The sequence below is a fragment of the Saccopteryx leptura genome, chromosome 6 (genome assembly GCF_036850995.1).
Source record: "Saccopteryx leptura isolate mSacLep1 chromosome 6, mSacLep1_pri_phased_curated, whole genome shotgun sequence".
NCBI classification, from domain to species: domain Eukaryota; kingdom Metazoa; phylum Chordata; class Mammalia; order Chiroptera; family Emballonuridae; genus Saccopteryx; species Saccopteryx leptura.
Window position 1 is genome coordinate 31,269,485 of NC_089508.1, and position 25,833 is coordinate 31,295,317.

A 25,833-nucleotide genomic window follows, 5' to 3' on the forward strand; every position below is an offset into this window, starting at 1 on the left:
TATATCTTTATGATTGGTTGGACACACAGGCATCTCAGATCACTGTACACTGGCTTCATCCATTTTCAAGTCCCAAGTACTTAGGTAAATGAAAGCAGCAAAAGGACCATGCTGGGTAGCTGGAAAGAAGGCATTGGCTCTGGACAAGAAGAATAGGTTGGAAGGCCGTCCGTGACTTTGTTCCACCAGTAAAGAGGCTCTTGTCTGCCTCCCCACAAACCCCCATCAGCAGCAGGACAGAGCGACCTAAGACTAACCTTGGTCAAACGCAAACACCTTGGATACTCCACATTGGAGGACCCCTTTCTGCCGCACTGGATTCTCCATCCAAGGAGATGTCAGCAAAGCCCTGTTGGAACCTAGTCCTGGGGGAGGGCATAGGCAAGAAGACAAGGATCTCATTGAGTCCTCGGTGTGGAATACCCCCAGTTCCTCCCGGAGAACAAGATGTCGAGATGAAAGGTGCCAATGGCACTGTGACTGTTTCCTGGCATCCTGTTCTATTGTCTATAGGGTTAATTTTTGGTTTCTTTAGTTCTTCCCATATTTTGGCATCAGACCATTAAGTCAAAGTTCATAAGCTTGATTATCTAGACTCAGAATTAAGTGAAAACCCACCCTGATTTCTAGAATTCCCTACTGGCCTTGGAGTGACAAATAGTACAGCAGAAATTGCTTTTCATTATCGCTGCTGCATGGGAGTCTTAGGCACTGGGAACAGCATAGTCTCTGCATGGTCAACATGACAATGGCATTCTTAAAAAAACAAAGGACTGGATTTGAAATAGGAGATTCTGTTCTTGGTAAACAAAACAGATTTCAGAAGTGAGATGAAAAGGTTTGGACAAGCTGGGAGGGGAAAGGGAGGATTAATAGGAAACACGTTGCTTGGAGTAAGTACTGGGGTCCAGAAGTGGACTTCTGAGAGCAACACTGACCAGCATGGTCAAGGCTGGCGGGCCTGTGCCTGGACAGTGTAAGTCTCAGGTGGGAAGGGAAAGCACTCACCCCCAAGAATGGGGCCTGTTCGTGCCTCCTCTTAGTGCATTCACAGATTCACCCTGACAGACTGCTCAGATGCTCACAGTCATCTAGAGAGCTGTTGTTTCCTGCTCATCGCTGAGGTGTCTGAGCAGAGATGGAAATTCACCTGACCATGAGGCTCGATACGGGTGAAAGGTCAGCTCTAGCTTCTCCCACCATAAGCAGCAGGAGAAACGCCTGGGAGGGATTGTGTCATTCAGAGCTGGGCTAGATGGAGCTCACTGCTCCATCCTTAACTGCTAGGTAGAAAGTCTCAGAGAATGACCAGAGACTGGTGAAATTCCAGCTGACTGCAAGCCATCTTGCCATGCTAGGGATGATCCTGGTGTTGGGAGGTACATCTGAGTGAAAAACGGGGCAGCGGGACCTATTGAAAGAGTTGCCCCTTGTCTGGCCTACCCAGGTACACTGATGTGTTTGTGTTTCTGGTCTCCACGGGAGGTGGGGCCAGGAGGGGCCCTTCCAGCAGATCCACAGAAGGAGCAAAGTGAACAGCCTCTCTTGCTGTCTATCTATCTGATTGTAGTAAGGAGACCCATTGACCCGTTACTCCTCGGAATTCCACATGAGAGAAACCAGAGAAATCCAGTTGCTATGCTTCTTGTTTTTATTCCATAAACATCTGGATCCACATGTGTCTTCAGGGACTGAATACAGGATGATGGGTCACAGGTCTGAGTTGTATTCCTAGAGATCTTTAGAAGAAACAATTCACAGACACCCTCTCTCCCACTCCTTCCTCAGCAGTCTCTATCAGTCACCAGCTAGCCCAGGAGTTTTCTACACCAGAGGCAGGCTGGTCCCAGACTTTTATTTGCCAAGAGACAGGGAGTAAGTGGCTGTATTAAAACACCAGCAAAATGAAAATGTGGTATGTCACAAGAATTTTTTTTTTTTTTTTTTTGGACCTTGGAAATGAAGGAGTTTAGCGTTAAGTACAAATTCAGGAGCGAGGGACCACCTGTGTTGGATATATCTTTAAGTCAGCTTCCCAGTCCATGTAGGGACCTTGTATTTGGCATCTTCCCATCTACAAATCACTTTCAGTTTATGAGTATGATAGTCTCTTTGGTTCAGATTATCTGGCTCTAATTTAACCTGCCCTTCCTAGAACAAAAAGGCTACCATTCAGCGATAGCACCACAGGATTTATGAAAAATGCAATTGCCCCAACAGTCAGCAAAGAACAAACCTTTATTAACATCTACTAGTCGCAGTGACTTTGCTGGGCACAGGTGATACACAGGAGGAGGAGTGCACAGCCACCACCTCCAGGCTGTATCTGCAAAAATAAACCACTCAAAGTAAATGTTCTGTAATTCTTCACGGGGGAACTCAAAGTTCTGGCCAGCATGGTAGCCGTGACACCAAGTGGCCATGAAAATGTTACGGGCACTGGAAGCTGAGCAAGTTCTAATTTTGAGTTTAGGGATAGAAATAGAGAATGGGCAGGGTTCCACTCTCATACACCGTTACTTGGCACCCTGAGCTTCCCCTGGGGTCATAGTCTCCACTGAGAAGCCAAACGACTCTGGCAGGGCTGCAAGTTGTATGCAGTTCTCCTTTCCAGAATGGTTATGATAACCTGACCCTTAGCAGATCACAAACGACCAACCCTGCCTCTGCTTCACTCACTTGGTTCCCCCATCCTCATTCCTCTATCCCTGGCCCTCAGAGCTGCAGGGAAGGTGTGGGGGAAGCTCTCATAACCGCAGGCCCTGGTGCTCAGCAGTCTCTCCAGGGGCTCACACCTCTGGCTGCTGCTGCTGCTGCTGCTGCGCATGCTCCAAACGCTGCCTTCCGCATGTGGCTGCAGAGCTCTCACCTACTAAGCTCACTGCTTCCTATGCTGCTGCAACCACAAAGCCTGGGGACACTTTGGAGATGGGACCTTAATGCTCTTTCCTTTTCTTTCTTCCCCTTGTCTGGTATCCATTTGCAAACAGCGCTCCTGTTGTCTCCAGGTAAGAGGTGCCTCGCCAGGCTTTTCTACTTCCTGCCAGTGCTGTTATCTAGTTTAAGACCCGTGTCCTTTGATTTATTTAGTAGGGACTGTAAGCTCAAGTTAACTGACAAGTTCTCCCAAAGACTAGGAGATTTATGTCCTCACTTGAAGCAATCGTAAGGAAACAGACAATTCCCTGTGCACCATTTCTATCAGTGTTTGTGGGTAAAGGCACAGACTGGTCCTCTCTGGGACCAGGAAGGGAATTGAAACTTACCAAAGAGATAGTGGGTCATAGATTTCTCCTGAGTCTTAACTTATCTGGCATCTCATGTAGTGAGGCAAGAAGGGAGGAGAGTCAGAGCTGAATCTCCTAGGAGGATCATGATGGGATTTGAAAGAAAAGACTTTGATCTTGGGTGATCCAGGGCAAATTAATCAGAAGCTGCTGTGAGAACACAGAAGCAATTTTTAAAGAATCTGGAGTTTTACTGATCCTAGAGATCTTCCGTCTTACACAGCTGAGGTTTCCATTGCTACAACATTGATTTGTTTGTCACTGATACTGAAGTCACATGAGCCATGAACAACAAATAAGAATTAAGATATAATGGGAGATGGGGTAATCATCTGGCTGGAAAGAAATTTGAGAGAGATTCTCATGCAGAACCCAGAACCTGTTGTAAGACATACACCTACTTTGAGAGTGTGCTTGAATCAGTGGAATCCCATAGTAACTGAGCAGATAGGAACACATGTCCATCACACCCAGCAATACTGGAGCCCGTGGTGCGGGCAGAGTGAGCTATGCAAGATGTCTCGATATATTTTGAAAGAATGTTTTACTTTTTAGAAGTGCTTTGAACATATAAGAAATTCAAGTCATTTAAGAGCCAGAGCATCTTATAGAATGTATTGGTGTTCAAAGCCACATATTGACTACACCTTGGGTTTGAGAAAGGGGAAGTGTACATAGTAAGGGCATTTGTCTCCTTGGAGCCTTAAACAAAAAATAATGTTGGTAAACACCTACATCTTCCCTTTCTGAAGGAAGGAAATTACTCCAGCTTCCTTGGCCTCTTGCTTCCTCTTTATACCAACAGGATAAGAACTACCTCCAACCCCATGTTTTCCACGAGTCTCCCAGGGCTTTGATGTCTAGCGCTGGGTCTTCCTTCTCCACTTCACTTATCTTCTTGTCTGAGAAGGTGGTTGGGCTTTTTGGTTCTAACTTTGGCCTCCAACTCTCACGCCATACACAACAAAGGCTGGGATTTCATTGAAGTCTCTTTATACTTTTAACATATTTGCACAAATGCCAATAGGAGCTCAAAATGGAAAAGAAGGTGTTACTTCCTAAATCTTCCTATCTAAATCTTTAATTTAGGAGCCTTTGGTTAGACTTAAATTTATTGGAAATTTTAATCCTTTGCTTGAATTTTCCTGGAAGGACAGGCAAACATGATTAACAATGCCTGGTGGTGAAAGATGCAGAATAAATAGTTCATTCTGAGCAGCAGCCCCAAGTTCAGGGACCTGGAGGGCACTGGTTGCATTGTCCCCCTTCTTCCTGAGGATGTCTGTGGAGCATTCATGGCAATTTTATTCCTGTCTGGCCTGGCAAGCTCTTGATTCTTCCTATATGTGCTTAGTTTTTCATCCTATTCTCTTGCTCCCTCTCTGCCTGTCTTTTATCTCCTCCTTTTTCTAGATTTGAGAATTTATTTAGTCAATCTAAATATCAACATCACCTGCATTTTATTCTCTTTACTTGAAATTCTGGAGAGTCATGTAAACAAGTGATCAGAATCACTATGGTCATTTAGGTTTGAGACTTATTGTTCTTTCAAGAAGTTAATTTGAACTTAAGGGATGATTATTACAAAAATAGAAAAAGGGAGGAATTACTACCAAACCAAGACACTAAATCAGAGTTAATTTAAATGGAATCAATTAGCAGATATATATGGAGTGCCTCTCTGGGGCTGAGGGAGAGCCAAAGAGAGAGGATTGGTTATTTGTCAAAGACATCTCTTCAGAAAAGCTAGATGGAAAACTGACTATCACCACAGGGTTAGACAGGTCAGTAGGTTGATGAATATCTTGCCAGATGGATATAGTACTAGATTAATTGCTAGACAAGAGGTTAGACAGGTACATTTATATGTCACTGGAGAGCTCATTGTGTTGGTCCGAAGTGCTTGTGGCATAGGTAGAGGGCAGCGTGGAGGGAATGGGGGGATGACCCTGTCTCTGCCAGGATAACCATTGCTATGTGATGCCAGAACCCGTGGGAGAAGAAGAGAGTCCTCATCCTTTTAAAGGATCTATGTCTTTTCCCAAAGGCTTTCTTTCAGAGTGGTTTGCAGTCTGGTTTCTAGGATCACCGACTTCATAGCCAGAACCCTGGACGCACCTACATTTACCTTCAGGATTAACTAATAAGGGACTCAAAATTAAAGAATTAAAAAATGTCAGGCTGCTAGGGGGTGTCAGCTGACTTATAAATATACAGAAGAACATAGAACCTTGGAAAATATAATTGTTTCTGAAAGCCATCACCAACGCTAACATTAGGGCAGTACCACGGACAGCTCCCAAGCCTTTCGGAAATGCCGTCTGTCTGTGTTTGGTGCCAGAAGCACTGAGTGAAACAGCCAGCTCAGGAATCCTCTGTGCTCTCTTACCATCTTCATTCAGGCCAACTAAGAAAGTCCTTTCAGAAAATAGTCTCTCTGCTTGGTAACTTACGCCCTTGGCTTACAGTCCATTCAGTGAATTCCTATCCTTGCAACCTCAAGAGCTCACGTCTCACCCCTCCCTGTGTTTCACCAATTTCTAAGAGAAACGAAGACCTTCTTGGCCTCTGACCCATTTTGTCCTTGAGATTATCCAAAGACCAGACGATTTCCCTTGGATATTCACTGTGCGGAATGAAAGCAATTAAGGAGCTGAATAAAAGAATTAATTGCATGCAAGAATGTGGACTTGGATGGGAAAGTGTTTAAACAACCTCTGAAAGAAACAGGCTGCCGAAAGCAATTTTCTAATCAAAGAGGAATAAAAAGATTCAATCTCTGTTTCACTCTAATCCAGAAAACATGTCTTCATGGTGAAGTGGTCTTAAAATGGCCTCTCCAGCTGAAGTGGAAAAATGTCCAACCGTTGGACATGAGAAGGGGCCTCTGGTGAATGAGGCAAGGTGTTGGAGGTCAGAGGAATGCCCAAGAGAATAAAGGAAGATCTGGCTTTTGTTGTGCTTTTGAACAAATATCTGTGTTCCAGAAGAAACGTGCCTGCTTCCTGTAGAAATTCTGGGGAACTTTTATTGGAAAATCATGAAGTTTTGGGGGAAATCTTCCAAGTTTCTCATCATAAGGATAATATTCACTTGTATGAAATGTAAATATTCCTGGAAACACCCTCCCTTTCTCCTTTATAAAGGGAATAGTGCCGGAGTGTTGCAGTAGATGTTAATATGAACCAGTGGACATTACCCTTGGATTAAATGTGCCTCTACCTCCAAGAAGTCTTATGTGAAGTAGCAGAACAGTCAGACACAACAGTTCAAAACAGTTAAAGGTCAAAAGATATGTTCCCATTTCTCTAATATCTCACCAAACAACTTTAGGACTTCAGTTGGTTTTATTTCTCAGAAGGTCTTTGGGTCAGGCTGCCCACTGAGGTACAGAATGGAAAGATAGGGAACTTATATAACAGGCCTACAAGGAAACCTTTTATGGTCTGATGGTCATGCGTTCAATGCTTTAGAGAAAGAGACACCACAAAGTACACAGTATCCCTACTCCCAAGAGCTATTTGCTTTATGTCTGCTGCCCAGGCCTAACACTCTGGAGCTTTAGACTTTTAGGGAAGGAATAAGGTGCTAAAGCTAGTCTGATTTTGTTTTGTTGCAGAGGTGACAGACAGGAAGCTGACTGTGGAGGAAGAGGAAGCCAAGAGGATAGCAGAAATGGGAAAGCCAGTATTGGGTGAACACCCCAAACTAGAGGTCATCATTGAAGAGTCCTATGAGTTCAAGGTCAGGCCATAAGTGAGATGTGATCGCATAATATAGAGTGATGGGGTGGGAGGTGGATGACCCAGAGCGTTGTTCCAGTTGTGCCACTGAACATGTGAAGTTGTAACACTGGCCATTTTGTATCTGAGGAATATTGTGAGGAGACATGACATAGCGCATGGAATAAATGGGCTGTAGAGCCCATAGATGTGTTGTTGCCGTGGTTTCCCTGTATTTTAAAACAAAGATTCTGAAGTTCCATACTCCTTTATTAATATCCTTACCGTTACTCTCTGTTGAATTACTCTAAATACCCCATGTCAGCAGTCACGACCAAAGCAAAGGGAAATAGAGGGATTGCCCCAGAAGATCTTCATCAAGATGGTTTCAGGCATAACTTGCAGAATGCATGTGGAGCACGCTGGGATGCAGGGCATCTGCCACTCCCTACAAACACCAGACTGCTCAGTGCTTCTGAGCATTCTAACCTCATGGCTCCAAGTGTTTATCTCCCTGACAGAGCACAGTGGACAAACTGATCAAGAAGACAAATCTGGCCTTGGTTGTGGGGACCCATTCCTGGAGGGACCAGTTCCTGGAGGCCATCACTGTCAGTGCAGGTAAGAGGGTCTCAGGGTGGGCACTGGCCTAGCTGGGAGAAGCAGGCAACACCAGAGAAGGAATAAAACAGCCACATCACCCGTCCGCCAGTTTCTGGGAAGGCCTCTGTGTCCAGTCTTCTCGGCGCTAGTCCTAGATGTTTGTCTGTTTCCCTGGGTCACTTTGGAAAAGAAGCACGGGTAACTGAAAGAGCATGGCCATCTCTGGTTTCAAGTCCTGGTTCTGCTGTCTGAAATGGGGCAGGTTACCCTACATGGGCCTCAGTGTCCTTATCCCAAGAGGGAACTATTGCTACCTTTCTCAGAAAAGTAAGTAGAAAGGTCCGGAGCCTGGTGGCAAACACGAACTCAGTAAATTCTGGTTTCCATTATTCCTTCCTCTCGTTAATTTGGTCCTCGTTTCTGTAAAATGGAGGACAATTTTAATTTAGAGATGCGGGGTCTGGAGTTTATGAAATCGTTGCACCAGCTCTCTGACAGGTCTCCATCCTGGACGATCGCAAACCTCCGCTTCCGCGTAGACCAACAGGTCCCCTCAGTGGGGACCCAGCACGGCCAGTGTCCCAAAGGCCCACGGACCTGTTGGAATGGGATGCCAAGTCTCTCAGCACCACTGAGGCCTCCTGGTACTGCCTTGGCTCCTTTTGCTGTTGTCATAGCAACTCACAGTGTCATTGCCCGAGGCCCCAGAGCCACTGCAAAGCACAGCCAGGAGGAGAGGGCTGCCGCTGCCCCACTTTTCACGTCGCCTGCTGCTGACACTCCCGGCTCCCCCTCTGATGACCCTACTCTGCCCCTAAAGAGACGACAAATGGAATGTAGGCCACATGATCTGACCCCCTCCCTTTTCAAATGAGGGAACTGAGGTCCAGAACGAGAGGTGACTTACCCCAGGCGACAGACTCTCTTCATGGCCAAGTAGCAGGAACGCAAGTGTCCTGACTCCTGCTCTGTCGAAACCCGGCCTCCACGGGTTGTGTCAAAACATGACAGAGGTTGCCCTTGATGAGGTGCCAACACGTCCTCTCCTGGGCTGCTGAGTGGGCAAGCCTACCCACGTTTCCTGGCAAGGGCAAGTGGAGCCCAGCCCTGCTCTGTCCCCTGCAGTACTTGGAGGATGGCCTGGCTCTCTGGTACACCCGCATGATCTGGAATGGCAGCCATCCCTCTGGGAACAGATAATGGCTAGAACCACGAGGTTATTGCAGCAGTCCTGTCGGGAAAGTAGAGAGGAGCCCCCTGGCATCCAGTGAAGGGTGGGCGCACCGCTGGTTTTGCTTCCTCACGCAGGCAACCAGGGCGGCCCGCTCACCCACCGCTCCCCGCCTGCCTGGCCCTCTCCTGGTCTCCCATGCTGGCTCTTAGTCTCCTCTCGCTTATCCAACCCTGTCCTCTCTCCCCCACTGTCCCACTGTGCCCTGCATTCAAACTGACCAGTGGGGCACCCTGCCCGTTTCCCATGTCTCAGCTGTTCTCTGGTGCCCACCCCCTGGCCCGCACCAGCTGCCCAGGAGAGAGCTGAGCCTCCCCCAGCTGATGGCACTCCTGACGTGGGTTAGATGTGACTTTCTCTCTCGAGAATGGGGATCTGACCTCACTGCCTTTCCCGGGCCTGTTCATCTTGCCTCCAGCAGGGGATGAGGATGAGGATGAGTCAGGCGAGGAGAGGCTGCCGTCCTGCTTTGACTACGTCATGCACTTCCTGACGGTCTTCTGGAAGGTGCTGTTTGCCTGCGTGCCCCCCACGGGGTACTGCAATGGCTGGGCCTGCTTCGTTGTCTCCATCCTCATCATCGGCATGCTCACAGCCGTCATCGGGGACCTGGCCTCTCACTTCGGCTGCACCATTGGCCTCAAGGACTCAGTAACGGCTGTTGTTTTCGTGGCGTTTGGCACATCTGTGCCAGGTGAGAGTGAGGGATGCTTGGGTTTGCAAAGAGGACGTCACTGGGTTTATGTGACGCCTACCCTTTGCTGCATTACCCTCCTTACCGTCTCAGATCTGAGCCTAACGGACCCTCTGTCCCTAAGGTGCACAGCTCAATCAGAGAGAGTAATGATAACATCACCAGTGATCACTAACACTTCTTGAGCACTGTGATGTGTCAGGCACGAAGCAACTTGCATGTTTTGTCCCTGTAATGTTCACCAAACCCCTCTCTACTAGAGACAGTTATTACTTCTCCTGGCAGGTGAGGAAATGGAAGCCCACAGAGGTTAAGTCACCTGCTCGAGTAAGTGGTCCCATTTTTCAACCTCCACTTTATTTTTTTATTTATTTGTTTGTTTATTTATTTATTTATTTTAGTGAGGGGGGGGAGACGGAGATAGACTCCTGCAGATGCTCTGACGGGGATCTATCTGGAAGCCCAGTGGGGCCCTCGCTCCATTGCACCTGGAGGCATTTTTTAGCACCTGAGGCGGAGGCCATGGAGCCATTCTCAGCAGCTGGAGCCAACTCACTCCAGTCGAGCTATGGCTGCAGGAGGGGAAGAAAAGAGAGAGAAAGAGAGAGAAGTGAGACGGGGAGGGGTGGAAAAGCAGATGGGCGCTTTTCTGTGTACAATATTGGGGAATCGAACCCAGGACATCCACACACCAGGCCAACACTCTACCACTGAGCCAACCGGCCAGGACCCACATTATTTATGAATAGGTCATGAACAATGTATTTAAAGAATATAGTCTCCTTTCATTTCCCTCTGGCAGTCCCCAAAAGGCTAAAGATTAGCCTGCTTGAAGATGTCAATAGAAACGCCCACATGTGTTCTTGGCCTCCTCTGCTTAGGACACATGTGAGTACAAAGCGTCTTCCAGTAGGACAGGCGAAGGAAGCTTAGCGATGTCTTGTCTTTCATATGATGTATTACATATTCTTTTTTTCTTACAAATACCGAAAGATGAACAGGAATAGGTGTGCATTTATTATGAATAATAATAATAATGTTTGTCAGACAAACATTTACTGAGCCCGACAGAGTTTTGTGCTAGTTGCTGGGGCCATCGTGGGAGGCTTTTCCCTTCCACGTGGAGTTTATAATCTAGTGACAGAGAATACACTCACCTACTATAATTAAAATCATCTCGATCAGTTCTGTGAATAAAAAGTACAGGTGCTGTGCAAGTATAAAACGGGGCCTGGGCGAGGCCGGCTCGGGGATGGCTCCCAAGAGAGGGTATGTGTGAGCCAGGCCGGAGTGTCGAGTGGCAGTTAGCAGGGGGACCGGGGCTACGTGAACTCAGCTTGCCTAGTTGAACCCTGAACTCCTGCTGGCTTCCCAATTGCTACCGGAAGAGAGAGCATCCTCCTACGAGAGGGTTAGGCTGAATCTCATCAGGTAGGACTGCTGGCTAGACCCAGGGAAACCCTCCTTGGACCAAGACAAATCTTTCTGGAGAGTAGCTGAATTTACATCACACTCTAGCAGAACCTCTGTCCAAAACCACAGCGCAGACCAATGGGATCATTTATACATTGGTAATGAAAGAGGTTTGGCTATGACAGAAAGGCAGTGGGTAGCAGAAACCTAGATGGATGATCCAGGGAAGGCTTTGTGGAGGATGCCTTGTGATCTCTGTTCCCCAGGTCTTGGGGGATCAGAACCATCTGATAGAAAGGAGCAGATGTGGGAAGAAATTGCAGGCAATCAGAGGCAAAAAAAACAAAACAAAACAAAACCCAAACAAACCAAAACAAGGTCATAGGCAAGGAAAGGCAAGAAGTTTTCTCCGGGAGATCTGAGAAAACTGGTGACAAGCAGGCAAGCCAGGACAGCGGGGAGAGGGTCTGGGCACACCCAGCTTCCCGCACGTGGCCCAGGGAACAGCTGGCAGTCTTCAGGGCTTGAGGAAGGTTACGCTGTGGTCCACTCAGCTAATTTCATGGCTTTGGCTGGAACTTTGGATGTGGGGTGATGGTGTGCAAAGAGTCCTATGTGAGAGTTTTAGGATCTCAGCTCTCACTCTATTCCCACTTGATCTTGAGTAGATTCCATGACGCTTCTTTTCCTTACCTGTAAAACAGAAGAGTGGCTACATGGCCCTGACAGCCCCCCCAGGGCCTGTGATCTGTGACCCCACCTCAGGTCAAGCAGCCTGCAGGACCCTGTGTTCCCATGCCAACTGCAAAGGCAGAGCCCGCTCCTCCTGGGGTCCGCAGCCCACCCTGCACATCCTCACCATGGTTCCCCAGTGTGTTCTCTGTCCCCGTGAACCCAGCAGCACCTAGCACAGTGGTGCGGCCACGTGCATTGAGCAGTACACTATCTGTGTCACATGAGTAAGATGACCCATGTGACAGTTACAATCAGGCATCTACCCTGCGCAGCTTCCCAGGAGGTCAAGCCTCCTGGGGGAGGTATTAAGCGATAGCAGACTTCCCTTACTGAGAAAAATAGTCAAAAGGGACAGTAACCCCACTTGGTAAATATCAGGACCAGAGAGGTCCTTAGGAATCTTTCAGACTCCAGCAGATGAGGAACGGGGACTCAGAGAAGTGACGTGACTAGTCCAGGGACAGGTACCCTGTTCATCGCAGGGCTGCCTGTCTGCCCCGGGTTCGGTCTGCCAGCCTCTGCTGCCTTTCTGATACGCTCAAAGGGAGGCCCTCCTCACCTCAGCCTCCCTCCAGCTCCTGTTTGTCTCTGCCCCTTTCCAGATATGTTTGCCAGCAAAGCAGCCGCCACCCAGGACGTGTACGCAGACGCCTCCATTGGCAACGTCACGGGCAGCAACGCCGTCAACGTCTTCCTGGGCATCGGCCTGGCCTGGTCCGTGGCCGCCATCTACTGGGCCACGCAGGGACAGGAGTTCCGCGTGTCCGCGGGCACGCTGGCCTTCTCCGTCACCCTCTTCACCATCTTGGCGTTCGTCTGCGTCAGCGTGCTCCTGTACCGCCGGCGGCCCCACCTGGGCGGGGAGCTCGGCGGGCCGCGCGGCTGCAAGCTTGCCACGACGTGGCTCTTCGTGAGCCTGTGGCTCCTCTACATACTCTTTGCGACGCTGGAGGCCTACTGCTACATCAGGGGGTTCTGAGCCACGGACCAGGCCCCCAGGAGGGCAGGCCGAGGACCTTGGAGAGAAGGCACCACCCCGTTCGGGACCTGTCCAGGATGAGCGGTCCTGGAGGAGCAGCCTCGGGCCCGAGCCCAGGAACTTCGCCGACCGAGCCCTGGTGGCGATCTGAAAGGGCGGAGTCTTAATCAGTCCGACCCGACCGGACGGAGGAAGCACCCACCTCGCGAGTATTTAATTCAGTACAAACCAACAACAGCCACAGGTCCGCCTCCGCCCACGTCCCTGGCCCAGGGCGAAGGTCAGATCCTTCCACCATCCTTGACTTCACCTCCGATCACTCCTGTGCTCCCACGTCCCTGAGGGGCAGGCTTCTTCCTGTCCTCCAGCTCAGCGCACCGCTGCTCTCTCCCTGGGCGGCGGCGTGAAGATAAGGGGAGCCGTGTGGCCGGTGTGGGGTTCTCTTTTTACTGTAATCACTACCTTGGTTGCTTTCGTTTTCCTGTCAGGTTTTGTTCAGCGTTTGTTCATTCTGTCCATTCTTTCTGACATTAGCGACAAAGGTGCTGGGAAGGAACTCAAGGTCTGAGCCCATGTGGGAGGCGGGAGTTTTCAGACACAGCCTCCCCCACTCTCGCGGAGTGGCAGATGGGTCTTGGCCCCATCGAGGTCCTGTCCCCCACGTCCTAAGTGGACTGTGATGTGGATGGAGCAAGTTTGTGCACCCACACAGGGCACCGAAGGGTGAGTGGTGCGGAGCTGGGGGAGCTCTGTCTGCCTGTCAAAATCAGGTTCAAAAGAAGAAGTCATTGTTGTCTTCCCTGCCCACGCCTTTCAAATCCTGTCTCGTGGTGTCAATGTCTGTATGTTGATTACTCTTCGGGAAGACCCAGCAAACGGGAGGTGCGGAACAAAAGTAGGAATGGTGTGTGACGAGAGAGGACAGCTGGGAGACAACAGGGATTTGCCTTCTGGACTATCTGTGGCTTTGTATCTGAGGCCGGAGAGAAGGGATGTCCCACTAGTGAGACCTTGAAGGGGAAATATATGTAAAATGTCAGTGCTTCTGAGAAAGGCAGCCTCTCCCCGGCCCCCACTGTCTGACGCACCATACTGAGAGGTCTGAGTATATCTTCAGTAATGCAAAAACTTAAGAGGTTTATAAGAAAACTGGAGGCTCCTTTCACCTCTCCTGGGCCCCGAGGTCCAGTGTGAAAGCGTTTTCACAGGATAGGAACCGGAACCTCTGTCTGCCCCACATTCCTGCGTCTTAAACCTCCAGGAGCTCTTATTCCAGCCTGGGGGCCGTTTCTCGCCCCAGTTGCCATAATCCCATGGATCCTGGCTTTATAGAAAGAAAGGCTGCCACGCCCTCCACACCTGCTCCCAACACTTTGAAACGACCTGGCTTTAAAACACACACACACACACACACACACACACACACACACACACACCACACAGATGGGAAAGATTGCCACAAAACTGCCCACGATCTTCAGGCTTTCTGCATTGACATAAATACATTTTTTAAGGGGAAAAAAGAAATAAAAAAAAACACCTGTTTAATTTTAAACACATTTTTTAAGAAAAAAATAACAACAAAAAAAAAACAGTGCTCATGTCATAAGCTATGTTGACAGCTGCCAGTGGAAATGTTGAGTTGGTTTAAAAAAAAATAAAAGCTATACTTATATCTCTCTAAATACAGCTTGTTTCTCCTTGTGTTTCTTCGGGAGAGGGGCGGGGTCCACTGTGGGCTCCCTCGGGAGCAGATGTGGGTGAGGTGAAGGTGTCATCTCCTCTCTGTATCTCCTGTTTGTATTTGGACGTCTCCAGCATGCCAGACCCAGTATTTTTAAAGTAAAAACGACTTCAGAGGCATTCCACTTGTCAGAGTGTGGACCCCGGTGCTGGAGGACATGGCAGTAGAGTGGTGGTGACTGAGGGGAGAGAGCTTTGTGTGTTAGGCAGGCGTGGTGGGGCGGGTCCCAGCTGGACGGACAGTGCTCGGGACTTATTACCAGTAGGCAGAGTCCTTCATTTGGTTGCTCATCATACACTCAGCAAAAGTATTTCCATGCACTGAGCGCCATCTGATGCTGCAGAACCCGGCCTCAAGAAACTCAGGCCAGAGGAGGAAGGCAACACTCATTTTCACCAAGGCTCTTTTGGTTACAGGAAACTGAAACTCATTACACTAGTTCAGGAAGTGGAAGGAGCCCTGGCCGGTTGGCTCAGTGGTAGGGCGTCAGCCTGGCATATGGAAGTCCTGGGTTCGATTCCCAGCCAGGGCACACAGAAGAAGCAACCATCTGCTTCTCTATCCCTCCCCCTCTTCTTTCTGTCTCTCTCTTTCCTTCCCACAGCCACGGCTCCATTGGAGTAAAGTTGGCCCAGGGCGCTGAAGGATGACTCCATGGCCTCCTCCGCAGACGCTAGAATGGCTCCAGTTGCAGCGGAGCTATGCCCCAGATGGACAGAGCATCGCCCCCTGGAGGGCATGCTGGGTGGATCCCAGTCGGATGCATACGGGAGTCTGTGACTGCCTCCCTGCTTCTAACTTCAGAAAAATACAAAGGGGGAAAAAAAAAAGAAGTGGAGGGAGGCAGTACTGTGAAGGCCTGGCAGGGTTGGGGGCTCAGGAGGCCCTGCCAGCCAGGGGGGCCTGAAAGCCCTTAGGAAGCAAACCCACGCTGCACCTCCCCCCGAAGCGCATCGTCTCTGTCTCCCGTCCTTGCTCCTCCTCCCTACAGGCCCAGCCTCTTTACACCCCCCCCAAGCTGCTTCCCCCGCTTTGCTCGTCTTGCGCGTGGCCCAGCACGGCTGCCAGCCCTGACGCGGCACCCTGACCTCACAGTCCACTTCTCCACAGCTCACTGGGATGTCCCATGTTTTCCGTCTGCATGCAAATTCTCTGACGAGAATGTGACCAGTTCCCCATCCCCAAAAGGTCATTCCGGAAAAGCAGAATCTTCTGTAGACAGCTGTGTTGCGGTGGTCAGGGTGCCGGGGACTGGCTGCTGTCTGCCCGGTGTCCCCTCCTGGCCTGAACAACTCAGGTAAGGAGGGTGGCGAGCACACTGTGTGTCCCAGTGTCCTCTCCAGAAGCTAAGTGATGGGGAGGAGCCGGCGAGGCGTGTGAGCCACCGAGGTGCAGATCAAAGTTCCAGACCTGTGTCCTGAGTGCTGTGCATGGCACTGACGGCGCCGTGGGACCCGCCGGGAAGAGACACGGCGCGGCCTGGAGTGGGAAGGGTTTCCCAGAGAGCACGGCGTTTCAGGGGGACACTGCAGGGAGAACAAGGAGTGATTCGCTTTGGCCAGGGGGCGTGGTGCTGAAGGACAGACGGACAGGAAGAGCACAGAGTCATGAGGGAGGGACAGGATGAAGCAGGGATGGGGTGAACGGGGTCGTGGCTGGTGGGGCTGGGGTGCAGAGCCCGACAGGACACAGCACAGAAAGAAGAGCAGGTGGGGAGGGTTTGACTACAAGGCTCGTTCTGTTTTTTGCCAGCCGTTAAATTGAAAAATGAAAAATGCACGTTAGCCGATTAGATGGTTTACACAAAATCATGAGATCTGTTTGTATTCCTATGTTCCCCTTTTTGAGTCAATTCTGAGGTGGTGTGAGCCTGGGAGTCCTTGGGCCTGGGGTTGGAGCTACTGAGGGGTTCTCTCTGGGACCAACGTCCCCTGCATCTATCACTAAACCCCCTGTAACAGGGTTTTGAGGGGGTACCTTTTCTACCTTCCTAGAATTAGGGCCCCAAACTAGTAATAAAAAAGAGATGCTAAGTATCCCATATCCTAAAGAACAACAGTTGGGCCCTGATACCTTCCCCAAAGATAGCAGGATACCTGAAGGAGCTCTACAACTTGCCACCGCCCAGCCTTGTCCTGATTCCAACCTTTTTTTTTTTTTTTTTTTAATGTGGGGAAGAGAGAGGAAAGAGAGGCAAGAATCTGCTTCCTCTCCTTCTTGGAGCTGAAAGTAGAAGGAGGCTCTCAGAGAATTGCTCCTAGGATGTAGGCTGGCCACAGGCCTGGCATTTCCTTTCCCAACTGGACATCTGCAAAGCCAGACTTGCTGATCCGACTCCTGTACTTAGCAAAGTGAGGGAGAAGGGACCAGGGAGAGGCACAGAGCCAGGACAAGAGGCAGTGGGGATCAGCGGGCACCCCGCCGTCAGGTGTAGCAAGGACGTGTGAGTCTCCCATAGGTGAATGGATACCCCGCCAAGGAGCCAGGCAGGAGCCGCGTCACAGGTACACAATCAAAGGCAGGATCCTTAGAATGAAGTGGGTATGGGGTATGTTGGTATGGGAAAGTGTGGGACAGGTCATTCCTGAGCTGGACTTCCCCCGGGAAAGCCCTGTGCAGTGGGAAGGCCCCTCCTAGGACCCAAAATGTGTTCCATTTGAGAACCAGCATTCGGGCACCTGCCGCACAGTGGGCAAGCCAGCACTAATCTGAGAAGCTGCTGCAGCGATTAAGAACCAAGGTGCAATTTACCATTATTTATTGTTTTTAAAGCAAGAGAGTGGGACACATAGGAACAGACAAGAAGGGAGAGATGAGGAGATAAGAAGCATCAACTTTAGTTGTTCATTAATTGCTTTCTCAAACATGCCTTGACCAGGGGGCTCCAGCTGAGCTAGTGACCTCGGGGGTTTTAAATTGTGGTCTGCAGTGTCCCAGACCACCCTCACTCTATCCACTGCGCCACCTCCTGGTTGGGCTCAAAGACTCTTGGTGAACAAAGAAACAAAATAGATATTTCACACTTTCTTAACTGTAGGTCCTCCTGTGAAGAAACCATTTTTTTTTTATTTTTTTTCTTTCCTTTTATTTTTATTTTTTTGGTACTTTTCCAAAGTAAGAAGGGGGGGGGGGCAGGCAGACAGACTCCCGCATGTGCCCAACCGGGATCCACCCAGCAAGCCCACCAGGGGGCGATGCTCTGCCCATCTGGGGCGTTGTTCCATTGTGGCCGGAGCTATTCTAGCACCTGAGGCAGAGGCCATGGAGCCATCCTCAGCACCCGGGGCCAACTTTGCTCCAATGGAGCCTTGGCTGCAGGAGGGAAAGAGAGAGAGAGAGAGTTAGAGATAGAAAGAAGAGGGAGAAAGGTGGAGAAGCAGATGGTTGCTTCTCCTGTGTGCCCTGGCCAGGAACCAAACCTGGGACTTCCACACACTGGGCCTACGCTCTACCACTGAGCAAACTGGCCAGGGGCCTTTTTCTTTTTCCTTTTTTCTTTCTTTCTTTTTCTTTCTTTTCTTTCTTTCTTTCTTTTCTTTCTTTCCTTCCTTCCTTCCCTTCCTCCCTTTTCTTTTTCTTTCTTCTCTTTCCTTTTTCCTTCTTTTTCTTTTCTTTACTCCTTTTTTCTTTTTCTCTTTCTTCCTTTCTTTTTTCTTTCTTTCTTTCCCTCCTTCCCACTCTCCCTCCCTTCCTCTCCCTCTCCTTCCTTTTTTTTGAGCAAGCAGTGGAAAGCTAAACAGGCCTACAGTCAAGTGAGAGCTGACCACCCCCTCCCCACACCAGGCTGGATCTCTCTGCTGGAGGCTAGGTCAACCCCAAGTCTCCCAAGGAGACCCTACGTGGGCAAATGCCACCCTTTGTTCTCTTCCCCTGTCTCTAAAGCTTATTCGTCCTCTGCCAATTAGCGGCCTTTACTGACCAACCTGCTCAGAGAAGAAAAAGCACTGAATGCAAGCATCTGGGGTCCGAGCTGGACCGGAGAGGAAGGCGCCACTCCAGCCCCTCAAGGAAGGCACCTGGTGAGTGGGTGGAGCCCTAGGCCTGGGCTCAGAAAATCAGGGTGATTCCTGGCTCTGCTTTTCCCAGCTGGACGCACCCAGCAAGGCACTAAACCCCGAGTCTGAATCCACACATGCGAGTGGGGAGCCTGTCTCCCTGGGCAGTGTGAGTATTAAGTGTGACAGGGACTGTGACACAGCACAGTGTCAGCACTGGAGGAGGAGGGACCTGTGTGGCCACAAAGGTTTAAACCCTTTCCCAAGAAAGCTTAGCTGATTGAAGGATTAGAAGAGGATTTTTCAAGGGGAGCTATCACCTGTTCAGGAGCAAATTACAAGGGTGCAGAGTGTGGCACCAGGAAGGTGGAGGGACTGTCACAGCGGTGGAGAGGCCACTTCCTGGGGCAGCTGTGTGTAGAGAGGGGTAAAGGAGACGCTGCCAGGAGGGAACCCAGGGCCTTGTCTTCACTGCCACCTCACCTGGCGTCCCCCAGCTCTGAGCACCAGACCAGCTGCCTCAACCCGAAGATGGTCCCCTACAAAACCGGACACACCTGGCGTGAACCCCGGTGGGGATGTTCCCTGTCCACAGCTGTCCCAGCCTGGGGTCTTGCAATCTGGACTGTGGCCAGTGTGCCCACACCCACCAGCCAGAAGCCGTGGAAGGGGCCCCCCCAGTAACATTCCCTACAGCCCAGCGGTGGTTTGGGCGGTGGGCTGCTGCCCAGGCGGGAGTAGGAGGGAGAATCACAAACACGGTGGGCAAGGGCATCAGTCCCTGTCCTCACTCCCGAGCGCGATGCCACCTGGTGGCCGCAGCTGGGTTCCCTCCAGCCTCCAGGGCTTCAAAGAAGCAGAGCGGAGGGCCCCCCAGCCAGGGAAAACAACCGAACCTTTTAGGAAATGAAACTTGTCCATCAGAGGAAGCCACCTAAAGAAAGAGGCAACAGCCACCAAGGTTTACCCACTTTTATTTTTCATAAAACAAGCTACAAATAGTGTCCCTCCCCCTCACAAAGGAAAACCACACAACAGCCTACACACACAGAGAGGGAGGCCTGGAGGGAGCCTGATTCTAAGGGAGGTGCCTCCTCTGTGTTGACACGTTTCTTCTGGGCCAGGGAAGGGGGCTGGGGCTCCCCGTCCACCTCCCCGTGTTGGGGTGGGGCTCGCAGTCACCCCGGAGACAAAGTTTAGGACTTTCACCAGGACAGCCAGAACCTTCAGATCATGTCCCCAAAAGGCCATGCTCCTCCCTGAGGGGCCCGCCCCGCCCCCAGCCAGGGCTTGAGAGGGCCAGCTTATGGTGCCAAAGCGTCCCAGACCAGGAGGGCACAGGGTCTGCAAGCGGGGGCACTTGGGGGAGTACTGGGATGGAATGTGAGATGGGGCCAGATTCCCGAGAGCAGGCCGTTAGGGGCACCAGCCCCGGGTACCCGCCCTGGCTCGCTGCTGCCACGGCTGCTCATGGGAAGAGGCGCTGTCACTCCTGCTGGCTGTCTGGCTGGGCGTGCTCACCTGCGCAGCGGAGGCTGCACGTCCCCGGGGAACAGCCTGGGCCTGCGCTCCCACCCCCAGGGTTACTGTCCTGCCCACGCTCAGGCTTGCTCTGGAATTGGCCTCAAGCCTGGAGGCCCCGAGAAGCGTTTGAAGAAACAGCAAAAACCCCAGTACTGGGTTACAAAATAAAACCATTCAGTTACCAACAAGGTGACGACCCCAACTCCTCCCTCAGGCCCGTGCTGACCACTGAGGCCTTGGGAGGGCTAGGTCTCAGAAGGCCCAGCTGTGGGCACTGCACTCACCAGTGACTTTCTGTCCTCTTCCTTCCGCTGCTTAAACATGAGACGTCTAAATAAAAGGTCCACTGTGTGCGTTTTTCCTCTTTACCTCCCCTCTCATGTTTTACACAGAGTAGGTGCTAAATGTGGGTGGAAATGTTTCCACTGACCTGATGCAAACCCTCTGAGCATATCTGCGCAGTGGGTCACTGGGACACTGGTCTCCCTGTGGAGCCGGGGCCACCCGGGGGTCTGGATAACAGGAAGAACTGGTGTGTGAGCTGGTATTTCCCTCCCTCCAGGGAAACTCCCATCTCTCCCCCAGCCCAGCCCCCTTGAGAAGGCCGGCTGCCGGGGGGCTTGCCAACCTTGACAGCTGTGGCTGAGGGCGACCCCCTCCTCCCACCAGAAAGGGCTGAGGGAGCCGCCGTGCAAGGGCGTGTACGCGCAGGGCTCCCACCCACATGCACACAGGGGTCAGTTTCCAAACTGAAGGCAGGGGGTGGGGAGTGAGTCCTGGGTTCTAGAAAGCTGGGCTGTGTGTCCAGAGCTCCCACCACCCAGAGCAGGGGGACGGAAGAGTAAACAAACAGCAATGCCAACGCCTGTACAAAAGAACTATACAATTTACATATATATTTATATACAGTATATAAATCTCTTTCCTCTCACTCCCACAACACCCCCTCCCCCCAAAACCCCTAAAAGTTGTCAGTAGCAGATCCAAAAACTTACAATAAGAGAGAGAATAAACAGTCTTTCTCCCCTTTCCTTTCCCAACTGTGGTATTAGATATCGGTGTTTACAAATGAAACCGAAAAGAAAACACACAAATACGAGTTATTAAAAGTGCAAACACGGTGGGCACCACTCATGTTACATGGGATGGGGCTGGGCCGCGGCAACGCTGAAGGTTGGGTGTCTGATAATCCGTCCTGCCTCCCTGGTCTCTCCGTCCGGCCTCTGGTGTTCTGCTCCTTAGACGAGGCGTCCTGCTGTGAAGGGGAGGTATAAACAAGAAGTTAGAGCTGGGTTTGTGAGAAATCCAACTGCATTGGTCAGTTTCCCCAAAAGCACAGCCTTTTCTACCTGCTGCTAGATACACGGCTGAGCAGGACACAGGCAGCCTGGATCTGCAGAGAAGCCCATGTGCTGCCAGCCCACCCTTTGCCACCAGGGGGCGTCACAGCAGCAGCTGGAACAAGTCCAGCATTCCAGCGAACTAGGCTTTGCCTACTGAGCACACCGGGTGTGCACTCTGCACATAGCACACTTCCCCCGGCCGGCTGCTGGCCTTCCAGGCTGGGCTGGCAGAGGTGGCAGGTGCTTGTGTGCAGGGGGGATGGTGGGATCCTCACAGCACTAACCAATCTATTTCTTGCATCCTCAGCAAAAAAAAAAAAAAATGTAATGGGAGGCTAGGTTACTTGGCCAATCCTTCCAGTCCCGCTGCAGCAGCAAAGCTGTGTGAGGGGCCACAGAGCAGACCCCGGAAACAAGCCCACTGACTCAGTGGTGGGATTCGAATAACTTAACAACCGGTTCTCTTCCCTAATGACCGTTTTAAGCATAAAAAAACGATATACTGAAAGGTAGTTTATTATTTCATGCACTTAGTACTTAAATAAGAACAATAAATGTGGTACACAAAACTAGATTATGAGTTTTAAAATACTAAATGAAAAAATATTAAATAATACCTGACAAAAAACAATAAAACTGTTATTTAAGATATTTCCATTTGCTCTTGATTGGCGTCCTCACTTGCAATTTTTTTCACCTATGAACAGAATGGACATTTTTGTGGGCACTTAGTATATGCTGTTACGCAGATGTATGTTAAAAAAAAAAAAAGAGTAAGGGATGTGAATCTGTGATTTCCACATTGGGAGGCTGCCCAGGCGCCCACCTTAGGGAGAAAGAACCCTGATTCCTAGTGCCATTTTAACAAACCGGTTTGCCGAACTCTACAAAAAATTAGGTGTCAGTTCTCCCGAATCAGTGCGAACCGGCTGAATCCCACCGCTGCACCTACTGAATGGGTGTGTGCCGGCCCTTGTCCCTGAGGGAAGATGCCAAGACTGCCACCTGCAACAACAGGAGCACATGACGCTCAAGTGGCCTTGACCTAGACAACTGATAGAGCTTCTTCGGCACCTGTGTTCCTGTCCCCTCTGACTCCCGAGTGGACTCGAGAAAGAGCCAGAGGTTGCGTAATCCTGCTTCCTGTTCTGTGCGTGTCAGTGGCCCTGTTCTGCCCGAGTGTATCGCTGGTTAACCAACAGGGTCCAAGGTGTGCTCTGTCACTACCCGTTCTGCCCCAGAGGGAGGCTTCTGAGGGCCCGAGTCTGCTAAAGGGGGAGAGGGGAGCTGGGAAGCAGGCACGCCACAGCTGGGCCAGCTCCTTGTGACCCTGGAGTCATGTGACTCTGTGCCGCCCGTCACCCTGTAGGTCGGTCTGTAGGATGGGAATTAGGACCACAGGCACGCTGCTTCTGCTCTGCCTCTCTCCCGGGATTGCCTTGAGGGTCAACTGAATTCACGCAGGTGGAAAAGGGGCTTCGAGGAGTAGGAGGTGCTGTGGAAGCCACAGCTCCCTGCACCTCCAGTTGTGCTGACCTTCCTGAAGACCTGAGGAGGGGGGAGAACGCAGGGAGGGGGCACGGGGTGGACAGGGGTGTGTCCAACTTTACAGATGAGGAAACAAACTTGGAAAGACAGGCAGGTGGGAAGAGGCAGAGCCACCCGCCACAAGCCCCAGCCAGCAGCTGCTTCCCCAGTGCGGGCGGAGGGCTTCCCACAGCCCTGCCCAGCCAGCGGGGCCGGGGCAGGACACGCGTGCCAGCAGTCACCGGCTCTCCCTGGCATGGCTCCCTGCGCCAGTCCCTGCACCTAAGTCATGGCACGCACTCCTCACAACAATCGTGTAGTTGTGAAAGGGTCAAACCATCCCTGTGTGAGGATGATGAAACTGAGGCTTGGAGACGGCCTCGCTTCCATGCGGTGAAGGGGCCTCGGCCCTGGCTGCCTGCGCCCAGAACTCAGCGTTAACCACCCAGCAGGGCAGTGGGGAAGCAGGTCGGAACCCCGGAGGGCGGCTTCCTCGGGGGCAAGTCAAGGGGAAAGCTGCCATTTTCCAAAGATGGAGTAACTAGTCTCCACCCTGCCTGTCTCCCAGGACGGTGACAATAATTCTGATAAAGGTGCATTATAAACTGGAAGGACCAGTTAAGAAAAAGGTCCAGCTCTCAGAATGTCTGGCTTTTTTTTTTTTTTTTTTTCTGAAGCTGGAAATGGGGAGAGACAGTCAGACAGACTCCCACATGCGCCCGACCGGGATCCACCCGGCACGCCCACCAGGGGCGATGCTCTGCCCACCAGGGGGCGATGCTCTGCCCCTCCGGGGCGTCACTCTGCTGCGACCAGAGCCACTCTAGCGCCTGGGGCAGAGGCCAAGGAGCCATCCCCAGCGCCCGGGCCATCTTTGCTCCAATGGAGCCTTGGCTGCGGGAGGGGAAGAGAGAGACAGAGAGGAAGGAGGGGGGGTGTGGAGAAGCAAATGGGCGCTTCTCCTATGTGCCCTGGCCGAGAATCGAACCCGGATGCCCCGCACGCCAGGCCGACGCTCTACCTCTGAGCCAACTGGCCAGGGCCGCATGTCTGGCTTTTTTATTTCACAGAGAATTCTGCTCCCAGTGAGGAGTATGGTTGCTAAAATTACCTGTGTTCAGGAGTCATTTCCAAAAAATTCAGTCCCACAGACCCAAAGCCACATTCACCCACAACACTGCATCCTCCTCCCAGTCCCTCCATCGCCCCATCCGTCATGCAAGCCCCTCTCAGCCCACCAGAGGGCACTACACAACACCAGATGACCAAGGCATGGGCTCCATTCCCGACAACCATCCATCCAAGCAGCTCCCCAGAGCAGGGCTGAGGGAGGCTGCTTCAGCCATGGCCGCGTTCCTGTATTAGTACTAATTTGTTTGTATACATTTCACCACGAATCAGTTACTGGACTAAGTTCTTCACATGCTCCGTCTTGTTAAATCTCCACAACAAATCTATGCAATAGATAGTATCTCCATTTCGCACACGAGGAAACTAAGGCTCAGAGAGTTTCAGTAACCTGCCAGAGATCACAGAGCTGGTAGGAGGCAGAGCTGGAGGCTTCCCTCAGGTCCTGTGCATCAGCCAGGACTGGCAGACACCAGGTGCCTGGCAAGGCTTGGGAGGAAGGTAGGAAGTCTCCCTGAGCTCCATGGACCTGAGGTCACCACACTCTGCCTCCCCTAGTGCTGTGTGGACCAGAACTACCAGCACGGGCAGGGGACTGAGGACAGAGCTGCTACAGACCTCTGCGATTCCACCCCTGCTCAGCTCAGAAGAGCTCCTGGGAGGGCCTGGGGTCTACACTGACACTGGGTGGTCTCTTCCCAACACTGGCTTCTGCCTGTGCTCTGTGCAGTGAGCACAGACTCCAAGTGCGCTGAAGCAGGACGCTGCCACCAGGGGCAACCCCCTCACCCATTCATTCGCTCACCTGACCAGGTTCTAACGGGTCGCGACCAGGTGCCATGCACTGTGTGTGCTGGGGTTAGGAATGGAAAAGGCACAGTCCATGGCTTCAGGGGAAATGGAAGTGAAATGCAGTACGGTGTGAAAAGCGTTGTTGACAGAGACAATAATCATGGAGAAGAAAAGTAATGCTGAAATTCTACTGAGTTGTTCCAGCGTCTCAGGCATTATGGCAAATGCTCTCACTCACTGTTCCACTGAACTGGCAAGACAGCCCTATGAGGCAGATGCCGTGGCTATTCCCATTTTAGAGATGCGGACACTGAAGCCCAGAAGGGCTGAGGAGCTTGTGCATGGTGAAAGATCTAGTCTGTGGCAGAGCCAGGCTTTGAACCTGGGCGTGGCACTGTGTCTCAGGGACTTCGAGTACTGTGGGGACACAAAGTGGCATCCTCATCAAATAGGAGTGCTCCAAGTGATGTCACTCACCCCAGAACTAGGGCCAAAAACCAGAGATGGAGCGGGCAGGCCCTGAGACTGGGTACCTTGGGGTAACTGCCCATGCTGTCTACCCCCCCCCCCCCCCCCGGCTTACACCGTCCAAGGTTAGAGCAAGGAAAAGCTCTCATGTCTCCTTCTGGGCAACCTCAGCTTCCCAAAGCTTATTTCAAATAAGTCAGGGGTAGTCAACCTTTTTATACCTACCATCCACTTTTGTATCTCTGCTAGTAGTAAAATTTTCTAACCGCCCACCGGTTCCACAGTAATGGTGATTTATAAAGTAGGGAAGTAACTTTACTTTATAAAATTTATAAAGCAGAGTTACAGCAAGTTAAAGCATATAATAACAATTACTTACCAAGTACTTTATGTTGGATTTTTGCTAAGTTTGGCAGAATAAATCTTTATAAAACAACTTACTATAGTTAAATCTATCTTTTTATGTATACTTTGGTTGCTCTGCTACTGCCCACCATGAAAGTTGGAACGCCCACTAGTGGGCGGTAGGGACCAGGCTGACTACCACTGAAAGAAGTCAACATCACACAGATCAGTACCTTCAGCCCAGACCTTTCTCCTGTCCCACAGATGCACTCATCCTCCGGGGGCCTCCAACATCCCTGTCTT

The 25,833-nt window shown here is 51.1% G+C and overlaps 2 protein-coding genes across 8 annotated transcripts in view; one reads left to right on the top strand and one right to left on the bottom strand.

Annotated features, from left to right (window-relative positions):
- Positions 1-14,333, top strand: part of SLC8A3 (solute carrier family 8 member A3) — a 178,999-nt gene extending 164,666 nt beyond the window's left edge. For 3 of the 5 annotated variants that reach the window (XM_066388379.1, XM_066388381.1, XM_066388380.1), the window contains 5 exons: positions 2,991-3,008; positions 6,907-7,031; positions 7,531-7,630; positions 9,262-9,537; positions 12,288-14,333. In XM_066388379.1, coding sequence (XP_066244476.1) covers positions 2,991-3,008; positions 6,907-7,031; positions 7,531-7,630; positions 9,262-9,537; positions 12,288-12,664 — 896 coding nt within the window. In that variant the 3' untranslated portion in view covers positions 12,665-14,333. The remainder of the gene's footprint in view (positions 1-2,990; positions 3,009-6,906; positions 7,032-7,530; positions 7,631-9,261; positions 9,538-12,287) is intronic. The other 2 variants (XM_066388382.1, XM_066388383.1) reach the window with 2 other exon arrangements.
- Positions 14,334-19,360: 5,027 nt separating this feature from the next.
- SMOC1 (SPARC related modular calcium binding 1) overlaps positions 19,361-25,833 on the bottom strand; it is a 159,363-nt gene continuing 152,890 nt past the window's right edge. For 2 of the 3 annotated variants that reach the window (XM_066342015.1, XM_066342013.1), the window contains exon 12: positions 19,361-21,182. In XM_066342015.1, the coding sequence (XP_066198112.1) occupies positions 21,166-21,182 (17 nt within the window). In that variant the 3' untranslated portion in view covers positions 19,361-21,165. The remainder of the gene's footprint in view (positions 21,183-25,833) is intronic. The other variant, XM_066342014.1, reaches the window with a different exon arrangement.